The sequence below is a fragment of the Gymnodraco acuticeps genome, unplaced genomic scaffold (genome assembly GCF_902827175.1).
Source record: "Gymnodraco acuticeps unplaced genomic scaffold, fGymAcu1.1, whole genome shotgun sequence".
In the NCBI taxonomy this organism is placed as follows: domain Eukaryota; kingdom Metazoa; phylum Chordata; class Actinopteri; order Perciformes; family Bathydraconidae; genus Gymnodraco; species Gymnodraco acuticeps.
Genome location: NW_022990947.1, coordinates 1840710 through 1858730, shown reverse-complemented (window position 1 = coordinate 1858730; position 18021 = coordinate 1840710). Strand labels below are relative to the sequence as shown.

Here is an 18021-nt window from a genome sequence, read left to right as displayed (position 1 = left end):
ATTCTAATATAACCGTTGTACTCAATGAATTGTATTACTTTAAAACCTTCAGCAACATATATTCACATGAATACACATTGTAAATGTATCCTAAGGGTTTATTGACTGATGATATTTTAATTGTGGTAATGTTCAGACTACCCCAGCCAGTCCGTAGCTCTCAGTCTCAAGAGCCATTGTTTTTTTATTACTTTAAATACAGGTTACTGATGTATGTGTATTGAAAGAAACACAGCTATCAATTAAGGTCTGCACATTGAAATATACATTCAACTACATTCTGCTTCTTTTTCTTTTTTATGGAATTTGTTTATTAAAAGCCATGGTAGAGGATAGGTTTTGTGGTTTCATTTTTATATTAGAGGAGTATCTGTCTCCATCAGGATGTCCATATGTTTTTACACAGAAGAATCCACCATCCCTTTCTCCTCACCTCTCTCTTTGTCTAAGAGGACGTCCAGCTGTTAGGATGTGTAACTGTAGTACAAATGTTACAGATTTTTCTCTATCGCACACAAACAGAGTCCTTTTGTTCCAGTTCTCTTTCAAAGGCCTCTCTCTTTCAAAGGCATAGGGGTGGTGCAGGGGCACAACAACCGAGAGCTGGGGTCAATCCCCGGTTGTGACTCCTACTGGTTGGTTAGGGCCCCTGCAGATGGAACTGAGGGGGTTGTTATGCTCTTCTGGTGTTGCTGACAATGAGGACATGTACTGTATGTCTGAACAACAGTAGCACAAGAATGGACAAGTACTTTTCTAAAGGGGAATTATGCTTTCCAATATTGTAAAAAGTGTTTGAGGAGTTGTTTGTGTCTCCATCGGGAATGGAACAACGGCTTGTGGGAGGAGGAGGAATGGTAAGAGGGAGGCCAGGGAGGCATCCACTGGAGACAGTTAGATTTGTGGCATGCGTCAAAAGCGCAAAGTGCCAGAGACTAATTAAACTTCCCCTGTTAGGGAGGTGCGTGTATGTGTGAATGAGTATGAGTCAGAGCAGTGATGAGTAGGAGAGAAAACATGTTGATTGCCTTCATGATCAATGCCAAATTGCAGGAACATAGAATTGTACATAACAAACAGCCCACCTTCTGCTGCCTCACTAAGAAAGAACAAAGTGTTAAAAGCTATCTGCTGGAACAGAGATGGCATGCCTCATGTCTGGAAAGTGCATATGTACTAACTTTTTTGTAGGTGTGTGCGTGAGCGTATGTTTGCCTGGTTGATTCCTTCTCAAAGCGAGTAGTCTTTCCCCACCGCCGGGCCCACTGTGTGTGCTTTTTTAGTTTAACCCCTGACTCTCAACCCTGCTGTGACCCCAAGCTGCTTTTGATTGGCCTGAGACTATGAATGTGTAGGCCAGGAAGGAAGATGGGGGGGGGGGGGGATACCCGTCCTAACAACCAGCAGCTGATCAAACACGCTCATTAATACATACATGCATGGGCATAGACTGGGTTCAATATTGGGGAATTGGGGAGAAGCACACATCACACCTTCATGTAGGGCACGTTATGACCCTTTAATTTGAACACTTTATCATTTCATGATCAAAAATGTATACTTGACTTTCACATTATAAATGAGGCACATAGACTTGTTTGTTTTGTAATTGGACTCTGTTGATTTGCAAAGTATTGGACGTGCTGTGAATATATTTGTTTCCCATTATATTCCCATTCCTGACACTGGCACTGTTGTTAGCCCATGTGTTTGTGTCAGTAGACACATTGATGAGACAATTGATTCAGACAATCGTCCTGATTGCAAGGTCAAAACTTGAAAAGCTCTCTGCCTCTTCTGCGTCTTTTTCGACATTTTTCTCCTGTCCCACTGTGTCCGACTCTCTCAAAAGCCCTCTCAATGTTTTGCTTCCTGATTAGGTTCAAGACTGATTGCAACAGCCAGGTCCAAACACAAATACACACACCCTCAAACAGCTCTCCGTAGATGTTGTGGTTGTTGATTAAAGGTGTTTTCTAAAATGGCAAAACAAAGATTGAATGCTGTTAATAGATTGCAGATAGACAGCCATAGATTAAGGTCATTGCCAAGGTCATTAGTCTGTGACCGACACTATCTTTTAGGTCGTCACGTGCTGCAGCAGCAGGTGTGACATCATTCCAGGAGATGTCGGCGGAGAAGACGGCTCCATTTCACAAGTTGAAAGCGTACCATGTGACTCACAGATAACCTTTCAGCATCCCCTGTGTGTGTATTTGCTCAAATCCATTTCCCGAAATTGGTTTACAAAATGCTTGATGTCAGCAAGCCTTTTATAATGTCTTTTTAGACCTTGTGAGGCCCACAAGATTGCAGTACCATATTCCCACAGTGTATGAATATATATTTTCTTTAGCCACTTCATCATATTTATAGCTTTTATATTTATAGGGTCTTGTCATTACTGCTCTGCCTCATTCTATATTCTCTCTCTCACGTCTACATCAAGCAGACTCCTGTTACTGTATGAGGGGAGCATCCTGCTACCATGTGATTATGTTTGTGATAGTTGAATAGAGTCATATGTTTCTTACTGGAAATAGTAGTAGGACTGCAAATATATTTGATTAATTGATTAAGGAAACATTTATATGTGTACTTCTTTTGAGACTTTTAGCAGTTTTATTCCTGACCATCTGCCCAGTTTTGTTGCATATTTTTATTCTGTGCAGCTGTATTGTGCAGTTAAAGTATAATTAAAAGTATTAGTGATGCTATTTATGCTTTCATGGCTGTTGAGAACATCTTCACAGATGTTTTTCATACTGTTTCACCTCAAGGACTGAACCCAGGGATGTAGTTTGAGCCTATGAATGCTTGGGCCTTTAAATCAAGTGTAAAATAAAGACAGACAGAGGGAGATAAAGGAATGAAGGGGCCAGGGTGTGATTGTAGAAGCCAGATACGCAGTTTGGTCCATGGGAAAAGAAGAGTGAAAAGCAGTTGATATGGAGACGGGGAGCAGACAGTCATGGAGACAGAGGGTAGAGGGAGAGAGAAAGGAATGGATTTGAGGCAAAGAATGAGTGAAACCTTAGTACCTGAGGCGTGGGCTGAGGCCTTTAGCTGCTGGTGCCAGAATGTGTTTTTACGAGCCTGCGGTCAGACAGAAATAAAAGGCAGCCGAGCGGCTGAATGGCACCTCGCACACACGCATGCACACACGATTCAATGGCCTCTCACAGTTTGGTTTTATAATGTCACAGTTATTCAATGTCTCAAACCCCATAATGCAGTGTTACTGAACAAGCAGCACACAGTGGTATGGATATACTGTAGGGAGCAACAGAAGGACGAGAGGGAACATTTGGAAAGAAAAAAGGCATGAGCAACACCTCTATACTCCTTGTAATGGTGCCAAGGGCATTCCTTTATGTTCCTTTCAGTCATTATATAGATGTTATGGTCAGTTAGTCCAATCATTTTGACATTTTTTCACACTCACATTTGTGCCTTTTCTCCCTTTTTTGTCTCTTTTGCTCCAACTTTGTTTTTGTCTTTTTCTTTCTCTTATTACCAGTAACTAACAATACACTTGGCTCCTCTAATTATCATAACAACCAACCCAATAGAGTTTGAGGGTTTCAACCCATAAATGCCAGGAAATAGGAGTAAAAAACCAGCAGTTATTTTTCTTGTAAGTCAGCGCTAGTAGAAGCAGTTATGTAGGAGAGTGATGAATCAGTTAGCAGAGGTTATTTCAGGTTGCTCGTGTAGAGATGAGATCATACAATGCAATGATCTTGTTGCAGCAAGGGACTAAAAGGGTTGTACAGTAGATCCCCAGGCCTTCTTTAGGCTAGAGGAGTGTGTGGGGTGGTTGAAGGTAAATGCAAATATTTTGGGATCCAATCCTCTCTGCTGTACAGAACTCAGAGTGGTTCTCAGTGCCGTTGCTATGGAAATGCCGTACAAAATGATGGGTTTGTAGAAATAGATGGAAAATATTTAAGATTTCACTACGTTTCTTTCATATACTAAGACCCACTATTCTCAGAAAATAAGTTTGAGGAGCCAACGGTGAATCACAACCCCTAACTCTCGCTTTATTGCAGCCTCAACCCCTATTTAAGGTAGGAAATTACCAAAAAAGCTCAGTTGATGCTTTGACTGTACAGATTTTCTCTACAAAAGGCTTAAAAGCTTCTATTCACTATATGCTGTACAAACATGTAATACAGCAGCAGTTTGCACAACTAATGCTGCTCAGTCCCATGGTCCCCTACACCCACACATATGCATGAAAATGTGGCTGCTTCCTTTCTTTGACTCTTTCTCACCATTTCTCTCACATGGAAATACCGTACAAAAGTGTGCACACATTCATACCTGTATACACACACACAGTTATATTTTTGATTTCATGTATAGTTTGTGGTGGACATAATATTTCGTGTTTACTATAGCTGTTTGTCTTATTGAGCTTTCAGTCAATGAGGTAAACAGTCTATATTTGCGTATGCATTCATTCATACGTGTGTGTGTGTGTGTGTGTGTGTGTGTGTGTGTGTGTGTGTGTGTGTGTGTGGTGTGTGTGTGTGTGTGTGTGTGTGTGTGTGTGTGTGTGTGTGTGTGTATGTCATTGTTCTGTAGAGGTTTAGAGGTCAGTGTGTGAAGAGGGCATTTTAGCAGCATATTTCCCAAAGGTCCTTGCCAAAGCTCAACTCAATATAGAAACTGGTGAAACTGACCCGTGTCAGCAGTTTGTACAGAAGTGTAGTGTGTATGTTGGTGTGTACAAAGTTTGTTATATAATATCTATATTAATTAGATTACAGGTGATTTGATTGGTTGTTGTGTATGTGTTTGAGAAAGATAAGAGAAGGAGAGACATTCACACTCAACAATACTCAAGCTACCCAAAATACATTTTCATTCCCTGATGTGAAGTTAATCTTCCTTGATCCTTAAAGCAGTTGTCAAGCCCTTAGCAGGTGGCCTGAATGCTAGGGAAAAGTTAGGTGAGAAGGTTCTCTCATAAGGGAGTTTTAAGTATTTCTTATTGTACTGGTAGTGTCCGCCTTTGCTGCCCTAGATTCAAATTGTGTTTTCAAGCACAAGCAATTCACAGGAAGTCATTCAGGCACAAAAGTGCAAAATGTTCCTCTGAAACGTAGTTGCAATAGGATTATAGTTGCATAAAACACAAGGACCTTAATAAAATACCCTCAAAGTTGTAATTAAGTGCACTTATTGAATTGTTGTATACTTAGACAAGAGGTATTTATCGAAGGAGACTTCACCATGGAGAGGTTACATGTGATGAGACAGACAGTTATGTTATTATCTGTGAATATGTGAACATTATGTGTGTGTTCTGATAGTAAAACCATATTGATCATAAGTAAATCGAGACAAAACAAGACATCACAGTCAGCGAAGACAAGTGATGTAGTAGAGCAGTGTTTTATTGCTGTGGACTCCTCACTTTTCATAAGGGGGGAGAGTGACAAGGATCATGGGGGGGCCCCAAAGAGACCCTTTAAAGATGGAGACGCCACTTCAGAAAAACATTTAGCCCTTACAAAATGGAGGGAGGAGAGAAGTGTGAGTCGATAGAGGGGTGAAGGCCAACAATAGATAGATAGATTTTCCACAGAATTAGTTGATGGTGTGTGTGAGTGCGTGTTTCTGTCTGCCTGTGTGTATCTGTGCGTGGATGTGTGTGTGTGGCACTAGTGGTGTTTCATTTGACCACTTGCCAGTTGGAGCTTGGGTGTTATTCCCTCAGCTCCAACAGCTAGATGCTGAAATACTTCCTGTTTTTGAGATTAGGTATTTCCCAGCAGCACTAGGAGGTTGTTTACCAGAGACGGCTTTAAATGGATTGGCTTTTCACAAATATATAACACTCACATAGCAGCTGTTTAATCTTTTCTGGGTGTGTTTTTCTGAATAAGAGTTTTGTCTGTATTCATCTACTGTGGCACTCTTTTTTTCCTCTTGCTGTCTCTTCCCTTAGTCACTTTCACACACAGACACAAACACACGTTATACCTATTTTCACATCATTCCCGTAGGGCTGTCAACCATTAATTGTGTCCCAGACTGGGACCAGTGAGAAAGTGTGGTTGGGATTTCTGGTTGTAAGAAGCAGAGGCAGGCAAGGCTGGGCACAGCTCTCTCCAGAGGAGGAAGTCTTTCTCTCAAATCACTGGCCACATCCATCCTCAGAATAATCGTCCAAATTCACCGCTGACTTTTTTACTGTCCCTGAAGATGTTAGTCATTAGAAGAAATGTGATTGTTTCCTTTGGATTACCTCTGGATAGCACAATCAGTCCTCACGCTATTAAGCAACAACGCGGCATTTCCTATCTCTTGAAAACCTTTATTCTTTCTCAAATGTTAGGCTCTGTCATCGCTGGAACCCAGGGATTTTAATTCAGTCTTACAACCTACAAAGACTAAATATTCTAGAGGATGTCTTTTCTTAGCATTAGTGCTGCTCCCTTTTATTTAGCTACAATAGAACAATATCAAGAAAGACAACTTCATAGCTTTGTTCACTTCACTGCGCCCTCAATTCAAATGTTTTATTTTCCCTTCATCCGTCCTTTTTTGCCTATTTTTGTAATATTTCCCAGTTGCACATATTACCATATTTATTTAATCACCATTTCAGCTCAGTTTTATTAGGGCTACCATTTCCGTCCGTTTGAAAGGCTGCATTAACTGCTTGATTTATATTGCTCTTTTTTTCATAAAGCCTTCTCCCAGCTCTGAAAATATGTGAAACTAACTGTTAGATAAGATAATAAAGAAAAGTGTTTGAGAACCGACTCACTGCATGCAATATGTTTATAATGTTTAGTAGTTTGAAACTGCTATTATTAGAGGGATATTATTTTTCGCTCATAATATCCAATTATATGTCTCAATATATGTTATTCGGTTATGTAAGTCAGCACTATTAATCTCACAAATGGTTTTGTCTCCTCAGCTGACATCAGAGCAGCTAGTGGTGCTTTTGGAGCTGCTGCTGGAGGAAGAGGAGCTCAGCGTGCCCACAATGCTCGCTCTGCAGAGAACTTACAGCCTACAGGATCAAGATGCTGAGGTACACATACACGTACAAATTCATCCACACACACATGCTTAGACAAGTGAGCATATATCCAAGCCCCATGATCCCTTCCCATAATGAAATGTAGATAGTTTCTTCCTTCTTTCCTTCCATCCCAAGACACACTGCTTTGTAATGTGTAGTAAATTCTCCTGTAATAGCAGCTCTTTTCTTTACAGCCACCATTACTGACTAAATCCCACAAGAATTCGCTTCATGTTTTTAGTACTGCACAAAGTTCCTTAATGGTACCATTAACAGTGTGTGTGTGTGTGTGTTTCTCTTATCTGTGTTTGTGCACTGCAGCTGTATTTGCTGGCAGCTTAGAAGTTATTTACTGTACAGCCTGAGTATGAAAAAAGCAGCTGCAGCAGAGCTCTAAAACTGTTCACAATAACTTCCATCGTTAACACATGGCCTGTCTTGAAAAGAAAAATATGATACATATTTAGTTTTTAACAAGACCTTATTAATTATATGAGCTGTTTAGTTGGAGCATTAATGTATATAATCGGGCTCATATGTTCTGTTGTCTGTGGCCAATTGAGCGATTATTGTTAAATCCAGACATCTAAAGTTTCATTTTAGGATTTAAAAAAATAATTTACAGTCAAACTCTGAGTCGGGGCAGTAGTTCAAGTTCTCACATATAAAAAGTAGTATCTAATTTATCAGTTTCTTGCTAGAAGTTTGTTTCAGTGACTTTAATCTGTTCTTAATGTTACTGTCTAGCCTTTTTTGTTAAATAACTTCAAGGTCAACGAGCCACTTAGCATTTTTCCTCGGGTCCAGCTTTAGGTGTGGGCGTCTTTACTCAGACTTCCTGGCAAAAGAAAGCAGATCCTCATCTGCAATTTCCAGGAAAAACGTCAGTGTTTGCTACAAATACACAGGGCCATTATGCACAAAGTCATGCTTGGACACACACACACACTTTCTCTCATACACAAACATACACACTCCTGCACACACCTGTGTAAAGGCAATGGTCCTTGTCCTAATGGTAGGAATCTCATTCAGAAGAGGTTAATCACCTATGTCTATCCTTATAAATGTGGCCATTTATTCTCTTCCCTTTCTCCTTCTCTTGCTGCCGCTCGGATCGTTTTCAGCCTCTCGCTCAGCCTTTCTAAAACTGGTATTGCATCCTTAAATTAATAATTTGTTTTTAAATGATTGGACAAACAGGAGACTGAGTGCAGTTCATCTTGTTATTCCATCGCTGTTTGCCTCATAGGGAATGAGAGCTTTTCAGAGTGGATGGATATTTAGAATTGATCAGTAATGCTTAAGTCATCTGAAGAGCGCTTAGTAACACATCGACTGAGAGCATTGTGTGATAGAACTCAACATATATTGTCTATTCTATAATAAAATGGTATTATCAGTGCATAGAGTAAAATCTCTCCTGGTGACGATTTCATATCACATAAATAATCGACTTTCCTGGTGAGATATTGAATCTATTTAATAAGCTTTCTCCTCATTACTTTAACCTAATCTGGTGACATGAGCACAGTATACTGTTACATGTTGTCTTATCACATTCTATTTGCTAAATATTCACTCCAAACAATAGAGTTAAGTTTAGTGTGATATGTGGTGAAGACTCTTGTATCTGGGTTAAAGGTGCTGAGAAGATGGCGTACAAGCTGAAGACTCTGTGTGTGTGATTTGCGTGAGCGTGAACACGATAGCTGAATGAAACATGTGGCTGACCACCAGTGTGTGTGCAGTGGGACTGCTTGTGAACGGTGTGTGAGTGACCATGAATATATGTGCGAGCGTGCCCATGAGCCAGAGCATGTGTTTGCATGTATGAGAGAGAGAGAGAGCATGCCTTTTCCCATTCCTTTCATATGAGCCTCATGATGTGAGATGCTGTGTGACTGTCTGACTCTGTCTGTGTCGTAAGCATGAATGTATGTGTGTAGCTTCGTGAGAGCGCTTCTGATTTTGTGAGAGCGTAGCTTTGTGTGTGCTAAAGGCCATCTGTTGGTCAGGCACACAGCACACATTGTCTGTTTGTGCCCAGGTTAGGCTTACTCCTCCAGTGACTGGATACTCTGCTGCTGGACCACATCAAGTCTGGTTCCACAACAACATGTGGAGTGGAGAGGAGGACAGTTATTAAGAATATACCAAGGAGTGTCAGGAAGTCAACTCAAGTTTATCCGTTTAGCCTTTCATCCCAAGGGACAGTCTCAGTGGGATTCGCAGAGTGGGAACATAAACAGGTCCTAAACTAAAAAAAGTTCCACGAAAAATGAAGGATCACAGAGGAGGGAATCCTCATCCAGGCCTAATAGGGGCCCAATGGGCAAATGACCAGAATAGAAAACAATAATGGCAACTATAATTAGATAGTTTCATAGATCACAGATCTAAAGTTGAAACAGTATTAAAATATGTGTTGATTCATTTTCTGTCAATAAACGTATCCATTATTCAACTAAGTTATCATTTGTATGCAGAAAGGAAGTCACCCCTCTGCCAGCCTGAACATTAGTCACAGTGAAAGTAATGTTTTTTTGACAAATAAGGAATTTGTAGGCATTATTTTGGGGTTTAGGAAATTGAAATTAGCAAACTAATCAGTTGTGATTATTATTTTTGTTTCAACATAGTTAAAGGGAAGTTGAGGGGGTTAATTATAAACAAATGTGCTGTATGTCTTACTATGTTTTACAATAGTATAATAATTCCTGTCTTTGGCCAGAAAGTCAGTATATAAGGCTGTGTCTGGGGGTCCAATCTAATACACAGCATGTAGACAAATCGAGACTACTGTAACACTGCATTCACACCTTTTCCTCTGTCTAGTGTCGACCTATTTAACAGATTCTTTGTTTTGTCATGGTAAGTGTGAGCACACACGGATTGTGTTAGTGGTATGTGTTGGAATCAGTGGCGGTGCAGGAGGGGCAGGGGTTGCAGCAATAAATGAAGGAATGTCACCGTTGTTATTGCATGTGCTATCAGAGAGGGAGGCCCAGCGAGAGGAAAAAGGGGTGAGGAGAGGTGCATCAGGCAGCTGCTCTGCCCCAGGGCTCTCCCCAGGAATGTTACCCAGCGCAGGAACAGCTGCCGGGGCTACGCAGGCCAGAAGGGCAGGGCTGGCACCAGAGGGCACACATACTGTACACACTTGTGCACACATTCAAGAGTACACACACACACAAACACAACACACACACAACAACACACACAACACACACACACACACACACACACACACACACACACACACACACACACACACACACACCACACATCCTTGTTCCTATGTGGGCATGTTCACCCAGCTTTTACTCTTTGCTTTTTTTTTTGTTATGTTGGATTTGGAATTTTTGCAGCCTTTTTAAGAAACAGTTTATATGGTTTGAGGAGGATTTTAATTTGGATTAGAAAGCCCTTCTGAGACCAATTAACACATGTTTATTTAGAAGATTGCCGAGGTAATGTGAGGATTTAAATGTGGCTGTTCTTAATGGAGCATTACTCCATCTTCATTATTATGCAGCATAATCAGGTGGAGGCAGCACAACATTTTTGGCACAAAGCAAAAACTAATATTAAGAGGTTTAAAAAAAAAAAACGAGTACAAAAGGACTTTCGGGCGGCACCAAAGTTGTTCTGGAAAACTGTCCGACACCTCAGGAGGGGAAAGCAGGGAAACCATCCAAGCTGTGTACAGTAAGGATGGGGACGTTGTTGACCTCAAACTTGATGGAGTTGTTAGGCGTTGGAAGGAACACTTTGAGGAACTCCTGAACCCGACAATTCCGTCCTCTATGTTAGAGGCAGAGCTGGAGTATGACGGGGGCATCAAACACCAATCTCCCGGGGGGAGGTCACTGAGGTCGTCAAACAACTCACAGTGGCAAAGCCCCGGGGGGTGGATGAGATCCGCCCAGAAATGCTGAAGGCTCTGGGTGTTGAGGGACTGTCATGGGTTGACCAACCCAGTCTCACGGCATTTCGTGTTCACCAACACGATTTTAATCTATTGATTTCGTGTTCCCCAACACGATTTGCCCCTTTTTTTTCGTGTTGCACAGCACGATTTTTTTTTCGTGTTGCACAGCACGATTTTTAAGCAATGTATTTCTACTGCTTGCAGCACGTCTTTTTCTCCCGGTCGTGTCGAGGAAGACCTGAAGCTGTGTGGTTCATAAAACATGTTCTTACTCAATATCAAGCCAGAATTATTGCTTTTATTTTAAATCGTATAATTTCGGACTTTTGTTGCCGTCTGTGAGGAAAAGAAATGGGGCTCAGAGCCTCAGGATACTGAAATCTGTATTTTTTAAATATTTTTTTTCCTTCTAATTTGTTATTCTTTTCAAAATAACACCACTGTTATTTTACTCACCAATAATACACAATTATCCTTGATTTTATTTATTGGTTTAATTTCCATAATCTCGGGCTTTTTTTGGCCTCCGTCAGGGACTGAATTTCAAAATGAAAATAACCGGACATAGGCATTACCCAAGATCCTCAGCTATGGTTTTTAAGCTCGTTTATTGGATGCTTTAGCCGCAATGCATGCTGGGATTTGGTGTTTATATGATATGAAATCCGGAAAACATTTGTGTACCTTGTGTGCATCTAGTGGTTAAAGCACGTTATTGAATTATTTTGTTTGATTAAAAAATATTAAGAGTACATACTTTCATAGGGGGAAAAGTATAAATATAGAATATAAAAAATCAAGAAGATACTATAAGTGATCTCTACAATAAAACAGTTTAGTGCAGAATGTACAAAGATATTAATAGGAGGAGGTGCAAAACAGAAAAACGAATTAACCTTTATTTAAACATTAAATAACAGATTAAGGTCTTCTTTTAAATAAGAAAAAAACGTTGGGTGGTATCTATCTACAGATAAATATTAAGCCTGACAAAGTACTTAACGTCTAATATATTGCTTTTCCTACAATGTTAACTATGTTGAAGCACTTATTTTAACTGATATTATACATATGAATTATACTCGTATGTATGTAGATAGAATAAGAAATGTGTAGGAATATGACAGTTTAATGGTGGAGGGTACACACATATTGATAGATGTCTTGTAATGCACTGTTGAGGAACCTGTGACCCAAGTGTTTCATTCATTGCATAACTACACCGTAGTTGTGTATATGATATGTCAATAAACCTTTGAAAATCTTGAAAGGGATGTGCAAAATAGCCATTAATATACAGTCTTTAATTAACTATTAGTAGAGAATAACGAGTAATGAATATACTTTATTACATCGTTTCCATTCATGTCAATTGCAGATACATGTTTAGTCTCTCTCAAGCACCAACTATCAAATATCTCTCCTGATTGTTGGCACTTGACAATCACCTGTACCTGAATTTACTCAGGTGTAACTAAGTCTGATTTAAGGGTTGTTTATATTTCATATCATTAATCAGAATCTGCAAAGTAACTCAAATAAATGCAGTGGAGGTAAAAGTACCAGGTTAACCTCTGAATTGTAGTGGAGTAGAATTACAAAGTAACAATGAGCTGTCATGTGGGTATATATAGCGATTTTCACCCATTTAATAATTATAATCAGTGTTGTGCTAGTTACTGAAAACCAGTAACTAGTCTACCATTACTAGTTACTTCATTTCAAAAGTAACTTAGTTACTTTAATTAGTTACTTAAACCCAAAAGTAATGCGTTACTGTGAAAAGTAACGTTTTAGTTACTTAAAAAACTGGCTACCATTAATAGCCTTCATTTCAGTAAGTACTGAAATGAAGGCTATAAGGGCATTAATGTGCAATAACAGTACTGTTATTGCATTGGAGAATAATACAATCTGTTGATCAACTTGACATGCATTATATGCAATCTGGATTGCATCGATATTAGCTGGCTTTCCATTTTTGTATATTCTTTCTCCAGGTAGTTGGACAAAGTTTTCCGTCCCATATGCCGTGTGTGCCGCCCGGACATGCTATCATGCTAACTAGCTCCCTGAAAGCGGGTGACTCCACTGTAGCTCCTGCATGTGTTCTACAACATACCGTGCAATGGCTTTATCGACTTTTTCCCTGGCTAGCAGTCCCTTGGTTAAAATCAAGCCGCTGTTGTGGAGGTGGAGTGGCGTCGGCTGAGTCTCTGTGGTCTTAGCTACTAGCTTCGTCCCAGCATGTTGTTTTTGCAGATGTTTTTAAGATATTTGAATTACTGGTTTGGGCAGTAGATAGGTATCTCTGACCCGCCAAGACACAACTTACATTTAACTAAAACGTTATTTTCTTTTGTGCTCGACAAAAGTGAAATAGTGAGAATATCTCCAGGTGGAGAAACTAGACTTGAGCTCCGCCGCTGCCATGATAGTCTTGTTAGTAAACAACACAAACACGCCCCAGCCCGTCTCCGCATGTGACACAGGAAGTATCTAAGTACATTTTACTCAAGTACTTAAGTACAGTTCTCATCTCTGTTCGCCTGGCTGTTAACTATATATAAAAAACTAACGGAGTAGTAACGGAAGTAACGCACCATGTAGTAACGGTAACTGAGTTACTGAATTTAAAAAGTAATGTGTTAGAGTACCAGTCACAGCAAAAAATAACGGCGTTACAGTAACGCGTTACTGTAACGCGTTAGCCCCAACGCTGATTATAATACATAATATATAATAGTTTTACATTTCATAAACGTCAATGTGTTTAATACTGGCAACTTCTAATTGTGGGAAAAACGACAAACGTTCAGTAGAGACGTCCCATAGAACATTTGGCGAAACACAATAGCCAGCATCCAGCATGTGGTAGTTCTGGGGGGGGGGGGTGGCGTTCGATTCCAGTTTTGGATAGTCTGGCGTGGTTTCGTTCCATTTCACACAGCTGTTTGACGCTCTGCGTAACCTTACGGGGGACTGTAGTCCTAAACGATAGCTGGGGATTATGGGTAGTGTAGTGTCTTTCGGCCATCCTAAACTCAGAAAGGTTGAGCAATCGCAATGACGCTCGAAATGTCCCTTATAGTCCTACGTCTGTTTCCGGTTATTTTTATTTTGAAATTCAGTCCCTGACGGACGCCAAAAAGCCGAAGATTATGGAATTAACCAATAAATAAAAGCAAGGATAATTGTGTGTTATGGTGAGTAAATAACAGTGTGTTATTTGAAAAGAATAACAAATTAGAAGGAAAAAAATAATTTAAAAATACAGATTTCAGTATTCTGAGGCTCTGAGCCCCATTTATTTTCCTCACAGACGGCAACAAAAGTCCCGAAATTATACGATTTAAATAAAAGCAATAATTGTGGCTTGATATTGAGTAAGAACATGTTTTTATGAACCACACAGCTTCAGGTCTTCCTCGACCCGACCGGAGAAAAAGACGTGCTGCAGGCAGTAGAAATACATTGCTTTTAAAATCGTGCTGTGCAACACGAAAAAAAGGGGCAAATCGTGTTGGGGAACACGAATCAATAGATTAAAAATGCTTGTTGGGTGAACACGAAATGCCGTGAGACTTGGTTTGGGTGGACACATCTCATCAACGTTGCGTGGAAGTCGGAAACAGTACCGAAGGAGTGGCAGACCGGGGTGGTGGTTCCCCTTTTCAAAAAGGGGGATCTAATTCATCGGTCTGCGACCTTCAGCACTCACTGGATCGGTTCACAACCGAGTGTGAAGCGGCTGGGATTGAGGATCAGTACCCTCCAAATCTGAGGCCATGGTTCTCAGCAGGAAACCGATGGACTGTCCACTCCAAGTAGGGAATGAGTCCTTATCCCAAGTGAAGGAGTTCAAGTCTGTTCTCGAGTGAGGGAACAATGGAGCGTGAGATGGGCCGGAGAATCGGAGCAGCGGAGCGGTACTGCAGTCGCTTTACCGCACCGTTGTGATGAAAAGAGAGCTGAGCCAGAAGGCAAAGCTCTCTGTCTACCGGGCCATTTTCGTTCCTACCCTCACCTATGGTTAGGGTTGGGTACCGAGAACCGGTTCGGTTCGGAGGTCATGAAGGATGGGTCATGACCGAAGAACGAGATCGTGAATACAGCGGCCGAGATGGGTTTTCTCCGCAGGGTGGCTGGTGTCTCCCTTAGGGATAAGGTGAGGAGTTCAGTTATCCGGGAGGGACTAGGAGTTGAACCGCTCCTCCTTCGCGTCGAAAAGAGCCAGTTGAGGTGGTTCAGGCACCTAGTAAGGATGCCACCTGGGCTAAGTTTATTATCCTGAGTGAGTGAAGATTGTTGTGGTGGAGAGTGAAAACAATTATAAAAAATGAAAAAACAGTCAGGCTTTAAAGTAGTGGACAGTGGCTTTAAAAGATTTTTTCATCTAGATTTTGTATCGCTCTTTCGTCTCCTCTATCATCCCGTCTCCTCCACACGAATGTATCCATTTCGTGAGGCCTTTTAACATGTTTTTAAATATAACTACGGTTTGTAGTTGAATTAGTTTGTAAATTATACATGAACCGAAGCTGTTGCTTGGCAACTCAATCGCACAACGTCACGTCCGTTAATTCCACATCCACACGCATGGATTAACATCGATTTAATACATTAATGTAGCCTTTGTTTATGCTAAAAGAGGTGTCGACCAGCTGGGGCAACAAGAAAATCGCTGTATCGAGTGTGACTATTAAAAAATAAATCATTACGTCGGGGTACGCATTTGCTTGGTATTTCCGGTTATTTCTCCACTGGTTAACATGGGTTAACAATACCGTGTAGAGGTCCACGTTTGAAGGGGACGAAACCGTGACATGTTCACGTCTCCCAGCATGGTAAATCGTCACATGTTCACGTCTTGCCGTGATACCGGGTTGGCTTTAAAGTAGTGACAGTGCTTTAAAGATTTTTCATCTAGATTTTGTATCGCTCTTCCGTCCTCCTCCACACGAATGTATCCATGTACACATGCACTGTGTATGCAAATTGCCATGCACGTGCACGCTCATAGTAGATGATGAAGGGTGATGGCAGTGGCAAGGCCGAGCCAGTCTCTGATCTCTCCTGTAAACCGCGGCAACAGAGCCTCCTATTGATCCTCTCGGAGAAAGGCACGGCATTAGCTTTCACTCACAAATACACACATACAGTATAATACACATAATACACACACTACACATACAGGGTGTCAGAAAATAAATACAATTGTTTTAGAAGAACTTTTGATTGAGACGGTTTCCTTTCTAATACATTGTTCTTGTCTGATAATCCTACTGTTCTGGATTAATCAATTCAATTGTTCTCAGCTCTGTCTCTCAGATTGTCAGAATGAGCCATTTATCTTTTTTCTGCAATTGAGGAAGACCTGTTCACAATAAACTGTGAGGGGCACTGCCCAAAATCATTCCAATGAGCTACTATTTTCTTTACGGCCTATTTTACTCAATATTCTGTCTTTGCTTGACTTCTGCGTTGGTCCAAGTTGACAGCATCGTGCTGCCATTTTTGCATTATAACCAAATAATTTCTACAGTATCTAATTTTCAACATTTTAACTGATAAATACCTTTCCGCTTCCATTAAAAGTTCTCTTGTATTTTCCCTCTGTTTTGGTTTCCAGGTGCAACATCGCTGGTGGTGAGCTGGTGGTCAAGCATGCGTACACTCAGGCTTACGGAGACGTGGAACACTTTCTGGTTCATTACCAGGTAAATAGACTCAACGGTTGAACATGATGCCCTGTAATTATACAAATGAAACTGATTTAAAATACAGCTTCAACCTTAGAAAAATAAACTAAGTGATTGTGTGTGTGTTTCTAGGCCAATGGGTGTGTATCTGTACGGGGAGCTGATGATTCAGGAGGACCCTCAGCAGCAGGCTCTGGCCCGTCGCTGCCTCTCTTTGGTCCAGGAAGAAATGGACCAATCAGCACGCAGAGTGGTGGAGGAGATGGTCCTATGATGTAAGAGGTGAAGTCTCACTCTCAGTTTTTCCTTGCCCTGTGTAAACCCTGCAGTGTGTCATGCTGTTTTATGTCCTTGGTAGTCTTTCAGTAAAACTGCGACGCACCATGCAGTTTTTTTTCCCTTGTTTCAATGCCTTTTTATTACTTTCAACATTTCTGCAATTAAGTGGGTTTCGTCATTATTTACATTCAAGTCGAGATGTGTATCAGACATGTAAACAAAACATTTGTGTAGGTGTAGATGTCCTATTGCTATTTTTCATTTTTTTTAAAAGAATGAATACCCAATAAAGACAATATTTATCTCGTATCTGACCTTTCAGTCTGAGGCAACCGTAACAGGAAGCTTTGTGCTGGATAGATCCTGATTCCATGTTTCCCAGCGGACAGTCCATATCCGACTCACTTGGCTACCTACACTTCACATTCCTCTCTGATCCCATTGAGTGTGTGTGTATATGCACATATGTGTGTTTGTAGACTCAGAATGGGGCCTTTTCCGTGGTTTCACAGCAGCACCATCAGGATGTGTTTGTCAGGGAAGGAATTTGGGAATGTGTTCCTCAAACAAACGAGACAGGGGCGAAAGAAAAAAGAGCGAGAATGGGTCAGCAAGCGTTTTTCTCAGAGCTCTACTCCATGTGGGGTGATTTTTCATACCGTTGACCCTGACATTCCTCCTGTGTGTGTGAGTGTGTATGCATAACCACAACTATCCACCTTGAGGTTTTTTGACAGTCAGGAACGCAGAGGGGTTTATCGGTTGTCACGTTTAATGAAGGGAAGGAAGACATTTATGGCTCAGACAGACAGACAGAAGGAGAAGGAAGGAAGAGAGCGAGCGGAAGGGAGGCCTGGAGTGAAGATAGCTCTCTTTGAAGCTGCTGATCTTTTCAAAACACTGCTGCTATTACTGACACTAACCTTTGGAATAATATGAGCGGGCAATTAAACAGATCTCAAGCTCGACAATTGAACTATAGTAACCCAGATATTATTCAAAGTTTTTAAGCATTACAGCAGTGTACTTTGAATCCAATGCTACATACATATTAC

At 40.8% G+C, this 18021-nt stretch overlaps 1 protein-coding gene across 1 annotated transcript in view; it reads left to right on the top strand.

The window, feature by feature from the left end:
- The window catches only part of aopep (aminopeptidase O (putative)), a 79641-nt gene that overhangs the window by 54777 nt on the left and 6843 nt on the right, over positions 1-18021 (top strand). The window contains 4 exon segments of the mRNA XM_034234848.1: positions 6944-7060; positions 16618-16635; positions 16637-16706; positions 16822-16969. Coding sequence (XP_034090739.1) covers positions 6944-7060; positions 16618-16635; positions 16637-16706; positions 16822-16961 — 345 coding nt within the window. The 3' untranslated portion in view covers positions 16962-16969.